This window comes from Phaenicophaeus curvirostris, chromosome 1, assembly GCF_032191515.1.
Source record: "Phaenicophaeus curvirostris isolate KB17595 chromosome 1, BPBGC_Pcur_1.0, whole genome shotgun sequence".
NCBI classification, from domain to species: domain Eukaryota; kingdom Metazoa; phylum Chordata; class Aves; order Cuculiformes; family Cuculidae; genus Phaenicophaeus; species Phaenicophaeus curvirostris.
The window spans coordinates 51,929,960-51,937,454 of NC_091392.1; the positions used below are offsets into that span (position 1 = coordinate 51,929,960).

The 7,495-nt window shown below is 48.3% G+C and overlaps 1 protein-coding gene across 1 annotated transcript; it reads left to right on the top strand.

The window, feature by feature from the left end:
* Positions 1-2,912: 2,912 nt before the first annotated feature.
* Positions 2,913-7,191, top strand: LOC138729186 (centrosomal protein of 85 kDa-like). Its single transcript, XM_069873621.1, has 4 exons — positions 2,913-3,154; positions 4,660-4,793; positions 5,066-5,130; positions 5,959-7,191. The coding sequence occupies exons 1-4, from the start codon at positions 2,913-2,915 to the stop codon at positions 7,189-7,191; spliced, it is 1,674 nt and encodes a 557-aa protein (XP_069729722.1).
* The last annotated feature ends 304 nt before the right edge of the window (positions 7,192-7,495 follow it).

Sequence of the window (7,495 nt, forward strand, 5' to 3'; positions counted from 1 at the left end):
ACGTGCCCCAAAGCATCGCTAGGGCAGCGTTCTCTCATCAGTCCCAGCCCTTTTTGCCTCCAAATCATGGATACAGGTGAGCAGCAAACCAACCAGGTGATACAAGAAGTAGTTCCTGCTGCATAAAGTGGAATATTTTTGCTCACCCAGGGGGAATAATGGACACCCAGATGCTGACATAGAACTTGACCTGATGCATCTCATGGCTGCGGGGCTATTGGCTTTTAGCTGGGGATGGTGGCAGGGAAGAGACATGATATTTGGTGAAAGTTTGCAGATGACACCAAGCTGAGAGTTGGTGTTGTCACACCAGAAGGACAGGATGTCATCCCGAGGGACCTGGGCAAGCTGGAGAAGTGGGCCTTTTTCTGGTGGTTGTCTCTGTTCATTTTTCAGAGATCTCGGAGTGTGGCACCACCAGCCTAACTCTTACTCAGACTCCCTGATGCTTCTTAGCCTGTCTACTTCCCCTCACAGCTCTGCCACCAGGCTGAAGAGGTAGTCCACTGGATCACAGCTTATACATCTTTTGCCTCTACTGCCCTCTGTTTCCCCTGCACGCTGGTGTCACTCCCTGCAGCCAGAGACGTGAATGGCTGTGTCTTCCTGGGAGCTCAGTCTGGGTTGACACCTCCCTTCTGGCAGGTGCAGAGGATGCAGTCTCGCCAGGAGGACACCATGGCTGGGCTCCCTCTCACTGACTGAACTTACCTCTTAACCTCGGAGACAGACTGCACCCTCCCTGCTCACCCTGCCTGCAAGGGATGCAGGCAACTTGCTGGGTGATCCCATCTGTGTCCGTTCCATGCATTCCAGAAAACCACAAATGTCTCAGGCTCTTCCTATTAGTTCTGCTTACAGATCAAAGGCGGCATCAGCAGCTCTGTTCCTGTACCATCCGTGTGTGCAGCATCACGTGCAGGAAGGCAAAGAGCAACAACACGGGGTCATAGCCAGATAGAAGCCTCGGAGGGCTACACAAGGAGAGGGTGCCCTGCCGGGCTTGCTTGGTTGCCAGGACAGAGGCAGGAACTTGCACAGGGTGGGTAACGGACACACAGAAGCTGACACAGAATCAGGGTGAAATTTCCTTTTGAGCTGGGCAGGTGATAGTTGGTGATCTCGGATTTGCATAGGAGTATTCTGTTCCCAGCTCAAGTCTAGGATTCCCTCTCTTGTCTGACTCTTTCTATGAAACCGCTAAGTATCCTTGGGCAGTGCACTTGCGTAGCTTGGAGCAAAGAGCGGTGACTGACTGAAGCAGTTGATGGCAGGGATTAAGCAGAAGCTTCATGGGATTTCAAGCCCCCCTAGTGGTCTTTGACAAGGTCCAGAAAGGTGCACTCTGAGAAACAATTGGATACTCTTAGCTCTGAAAATGTTTGATGCTTTGTGAGCTAAGGTATAGTAGGAATTGATGGAGTTCAGTGGTCAGAGCTGTGAACAGGGGAAACAAAGGGGCCTACCACCAGCCCCTGGTCTCACCCATAGCATTCATGAACAGAGATATCCTCATCTCTGGCTTCCATTTCTCTTCTACTTCAGATAATTATGGGGAGTTAAAGCCCTGGTCCTCTGAGCAACATTCCATATCTGCCGGAGCTGCTCCTGTTGCCACCTCAAGGTCTCAGCATAAGGGCAGTCTAGAAGAGATGCAAACACTCCAGAGAAGAGGAGATATTGATGATGGGCTGGCCCAATTCAGTGGTTTTCTGAGACGATCTTGCTTCCTGAGTATCATCTTTGGGTAGCCAGCTCATGGTGGCTTTCCTCCAGTCTAAGCTGCTGAAAGGAACAGAGGAGGAACCTCCACAGGGGAAGCAACTAGGGTATTAATGCAGAACACCACCTAGGAATTCTTGGATACAGCTGTTGGAAAACTCTGTGTACACAACGCAGGACATGACTACACCTAGTGTACCGTTCTTCTGATATCCACATGCCAAGGCCCTTTTGCCTCATCTCCAGTTTTGTAAATAACTGCTTCGTAAAATGACCGGCACACTTTAGCGGGGACTTCAAATAGAAATACATGCATTGTTCCTCTAGAAGAAACAATACACTTTTTCCTCAGTAGGACAGATCAAGAATGCTCGAGGAACAGAAGGATACCTCCTTACTCCGAAGGTGGCCGCACTTCTTCTTTGCTAAAGCGACACTGGAAAGTAGCTCTGGGTTAAATTCTTCACTGTGGCAAGCTTACACTTGAAATAGAAATTCATAACTCTGTGCTAGAAATCCTAAATAGAAATGAGTGAGGCGGTCAAGGTTGCCACACCAGAGGATTCTGTGTCAGATACTGTGAAATGTAAGAGAGAGAATATTTGAAATCCAGAAAATTTTTCCTGAGTTTTGGAATGTAATCTGAAAGGGTAATGATGAAAATCAGTCATCTCGAATGATAGCCCGCTTCATCACTTTTTATGCAATGCTTTAGTATCATGTTCAAATTAACACAAGAAAATTCTACGAGGGTGGACCAGGTTGGAGTAGGCTTTGAGCAACCTGATCTAGGGGAAGGTGTCCCTGCCCTTGGCAGGAGTGTTGGAAATGGATGATGTTCCCACCAAAAACATTTTATGAGTCTATGGTTCTTCAAACTTGTGATCCTCTGACTTCCACAGCCTCCATCACCCTGACCCTCCCCCTGCTGCCCCCCCACCCCCAGCCCTGACATGACACGCCCCAACAAACCCCACCCCCAGCCCTACCCCTCTTTGTGACACCACAGTAAACTCCCCACCCCTGTCCAGACACCCTGCCCGCAGCAGCCCTCAGTGCTGTCGGGGCTGTGCCTAGACTGGCAGCACTTCTCTGCCTGGCAGTGACGAGAATCAGTTCTTGGTTCTTCTCACCCTCCCCTCACAACCTCCCCACCCCTACGCTCTCTCCACCCCCATCCCCATTGTACCATGCAGCGCCTCACCAAGCACCTGAGGCGGACATGGGAGCGACTGTCATGCCGCAGCGCTTCTGCGGCTGTTGATGTGGCTGATGAGCCCGATGAGCCCAATGAGCCCAACGAGCGCAACGAGCCCCAGGAGAAGAGCCAGGACGGACTGCACAGCGTAGCCATCAGTGGTCACCTGGCCAAGGCGCATAAGCACCAGTGGTGGAAGAGGCTTCGCATCAAGAGACAGTCTGCAAAGAAATCGTAAGGCTCAGGCAATGCCTGTTGCTAAGTCTCCAGCCCCTTGGCTGGAAGAGGGAGGAGGACTGCCCAAGCTGGGACAGGAGCCGGTGGATGCTCCACTCTGCCCTACACTGCCGTGCCCTTCCCTGCTCTGCTCTGCTAGACTGGTGCCTGTGAGAAACCTTGTGTGGAGCTCAGCAGGCCTTCGTCCAAGCAGAGATGGCTCCTTTCCTCTTGTCTGACTGAACACCTGGCTTGAGCAGGGCATGTGCTTCCAGGAAGACACCACACAGCCGTGCCGTTGCTGTTTAGAAATCCCTAATCCCCTCTGTCTCTGGGACGTGTCTGATGTGGGACTGATCAGGGTTAAAACCAGAGTTCTATACAGGCTTTCCAGTCTCCATAGATGTAGGTAGCCTCCAGAGACTCCTGCCTTCCAAGACACAGTCTCTTTTGCTGTGCTTGATGGCTGGGCAGCCCTGCTGGAGGCAGAGACCAGTGCCTGGGCACAGGAGTCTCTTTGGGCAGGGAGCCCAGCGGTGGGTGAATGAACTGCATTATGCCTAGGAGCTGAGCATGCCTTGTCCTGCTACAAACCACTGCCTGACACTTCATGGCACTAGATCTCAACTTCAGTCCTTCTTCCCCTGCCCCTCTCTCAGCCTGGATTGATGGGAAGCAGGAGGGAAAGGTGCCTGTAGTAAAAGTCCCTTTAGGAAGACAGCAAGCTTAAGGATTTGCTCTATCAAAACAAGATGTTCATTCCCTTGCCTCCAGGCTTCTGGCAAAGTATCAGTATGGCGTTAACACACCATTTAGCGGAGCAGACTTGACCTGGAGCACGTTGTTAATGTTTTCTTTCCTTGTTTGTTTGAGGGTTTTGTTTTGGTTTTAGTTCTGCTTATGAAGCAAACCTGAAAGCAGTCTCTCTCTGGAGCACCAAGAGCCCCTCTGCCACGGGTGTTAGAAGAGAATGCCTATGCAAAGTAGTTAAGCAGTGCAGTGCTTGGAATGCAACCCCCATCTTTCTTGGTCCCTTGCTACTCCACTTAGGAGCTCTTTAAAAAAACGGCTCCTGAGACTATCCGTGGGAATACCTGAATCCCTTCAAAATGAGGACTGGGTTTGAGGAGATGTTAGCCGAGCATGATGTGAAGAGTTGTTGTAGCATTACTGCAGCATCCTGATGAGGTACAAGCCTTGTAGCTAGATGTTGGTTTTCCAGTGGGCTTATTATCCTCCCCGACCCTCGAAGCAAAGAGGGGATTTATCAGATGCGACTGTAGCCAGCAGGGATGAGTTACTCCAGGGACAAGAATAGGTGGCAGTAGCATGAACGTGCCTGTAGTCAGTGTTTCAGTCTCCACTACTAGAGTCGTGCAGTAAGTTGTGTGTGAGTTACCCTTTCTCAGAGGTCTATGAATATAGGTAGAATGGCAAAGAAATGGCCGTTAAATTCCAGCAGAAAGTGTATGCAAGTGTGTGTGTATTTTTGCGGAATGCATTCCCTTCCTTTCTGTGTGTAGTGTTACTGACCATCAGAAGGATGATGCAGAAGATGACAAGACAGAAGGATGTTCTGCGTGGGGCACAAAAGGCCAGGAAAAAATGGAGGCGGCTGCAGCCTTTCCCAAGGATGAACCTATATCGATGAAAGAAGGTAGGACGCTTGACCATGGAGGAGGCTATGGGGACAGATAGGAGTGGCCTGTATTCTGTGCCTTCTGACAATGGGCTGGACAATGACATTATCCACGAGCAGAGAGAGACGGAGCATGCTCATGTTCCATTTTGGGGAAGGATGGCAATGGTAATTTCGTAATGAATTAGAAGGGCCACGTCTTCCAGATTCTCTGATGGGGAAAAGCAGATGGGGAAAAGCAGTGTGAAAAAGCTTCCACAGCTCCTTTGTGCTTTTTGCCTCCTTTGCAGATGATTTTCCCATATTAGACATTGAAAATGAAGAAAATGATGAGGACGTCTTGAAGGACTCTGAGGTAGAATGATAAAATCTGTAGTTATGGCACAAAATTGCACACGGTATTGGAGGAATGGTCTCAGCAGTGCCAAGTCAAAAGGGGCAATCACTTTCCTAGTCCTGCCGGCCAAACTGCTCTTGCTGGAAGCCACGATGCAATTCGCCTTCTTGGCTGCCTGGCAATCCTTCCTACTCATATTCAGCACCTATTGAGCAACACCCCCCAGCCCCTTCTCCACCAGCCAGCTTTCCAGTCACTCTTGCCCTTCTCTGAAGGAGGCAGTGGAGCCCCACTGGGCTGACCTGCTTCTGGACTCCTTTTCCTCTGCTGCTTCTGCCACACCTTCTCACGGGGACCTTGACGCACCAGTGCTGTAGACAAGCTGTTCAATTAGGACTGAGACAATGTTAGGGCAATCTAATGACTTGGCTCTCCTAGCAGCTGCCCTTTGAGCTTGATTTCTAGTAGAGGACTGATGCAGTTAAGCCTCCTGCCACTTAGAGTCCTCCGAAAACCTAGGTGGCTTCTGCTGCGAGAAGAAATGCCTTTCCACCACTCAGCTCTCTTGCAGATCCCATCCGTGTCAAAGGATTGCCCATAGGACCCACAATCTAGACAAACAGGTGCTTCTGCCTCGCCCCTGTGCATCTTGGGCTGGTGTACTTAAGCCCCTTTCAAAAGCCCTACTCAACAGAAATGCCAAAGATGTTCTCGGTGTTTCTCCCTTCTCTTCCATCCCTCACCTCTAACATTTTATGCATGTTTTCAAAGAGGGAGCTTTGTGCGTGGCAATGGGTTGAGAAGGAGCCAGTGCCAGTGCTCACGTATCTCTTTTAAATTACACAGAAGGAATCTGTGCCTTCCGACGATGAGCTGGACAATGGCATTGTTCCAGAAGATGGCAGAGACGGAGCATGTTCGCGATCTATTTTGGAGCGGCATGGTAATGGTGAAGAAGATAGCAAACCTATGGCAGCCATCTGTGAAGCATTTGGACAGACATATGCAACTCTGGGACAGTTTGCAGCAGCTGAAAAGAAGGAATTACAACTCAATGAACTTATAAAACTGATTTCAAACAAATCTAGTGAAGAGAAAAAGAAGATGGAGGAGAAACTTAAAAGTAGAGACCGATATATTAATAGCCTGAAAAAGCAATGCCTGAAGATGTCTGAGCAAAGCAAAGAAAAACAAAGACAAATTGAAACCTTAATGAAATATCTGACTGATCTACGAACGCTGTATGATATACAAGGGCAGACTAAACAGCTACAAATTTTAGAAGAGAAGAACAAGCAACTTCAAGAAACTACGACTGAGTTAGAAATGAAGCTCCTAGAGGTCCGGTCACAGTGCAGAGAGAGAGAATTGCAACTCGTGTGTCAGAAGGAAAAAGAAAAAGAGCTGGTCACAGTGGTACGGGGTTTACAACAGAGAGTGGAAAAATGCCTGGAAGATCGTGCTCGCCTTCCCCTGTTGGACAAAAACCAGCTTCTGAGTGAGAATGAATGTCTCAAAGAGAAGAATGAGAAAGCCAGTAAGGTCATAGAGAATCAGCAAAATCAGATAGCTGCACTGATTTTAGACATGCAGTCTATGCAAGAGAACCTTTTGCAAGAAAATCAGGTAGTGGAGCAGATGATAAAAGGACTGGAAGAAAAAGAAAGGAAAATAGAGCAGTTAAAAAACATTTTCTCGGAAAATCAAAGACTGATGGAAGAGAATGCCACTCTGAAAGAGCAGATGCGGCAGGTGGAAGATTCCAGGCAGCCAGTATCGGAGAAGATGCATATAGCAGACCAGTTGTTCAAGGAAATGTCCCATTGCATATTTGAGTTGAAAGCACTGTGCAGTATTCTGACTCAGAAAGCCCAGGGTGAGGAGCCAAATCTTTCCTTACCGCCGGAAATACAATCACTGAGCTGTTCAGCTGATGAGAATGAAAATTACTGCAGCGCAGAAAGCCTTCCAAAGAAGCTCTTGGACGTTTCTCAGTTACGAAAGGACATTGATGAATTAAGGACTATGATGTCAGACCGTTGTGCTCAGGACATCGCGGACAATTGTACCACTCAATAACAACATTTATTAAATGCTGCTGTGTCACAAGTCTTTGCATTTTTATTTGCATCATTGAATGGAGTGGTACAAACTACAAGAAATCTTTTCTCCAAACTCCTGAATGTAGGAACAAGCTGTGAAGAATGATTATTTGGATGCTCCGTTTCCTTCATTAGGGCTCATTTTATTATTTTACCTAGTTTCTGGAATCAAAGCATCAAAACAGCCATGCTGCTACTACTCTCAGTCTTCTAAGTTAGAATCATAGAATAATTTTTTCAGGAAAGAGCCTGAAGATCCTTGATTCCAACAGGAATCTTAA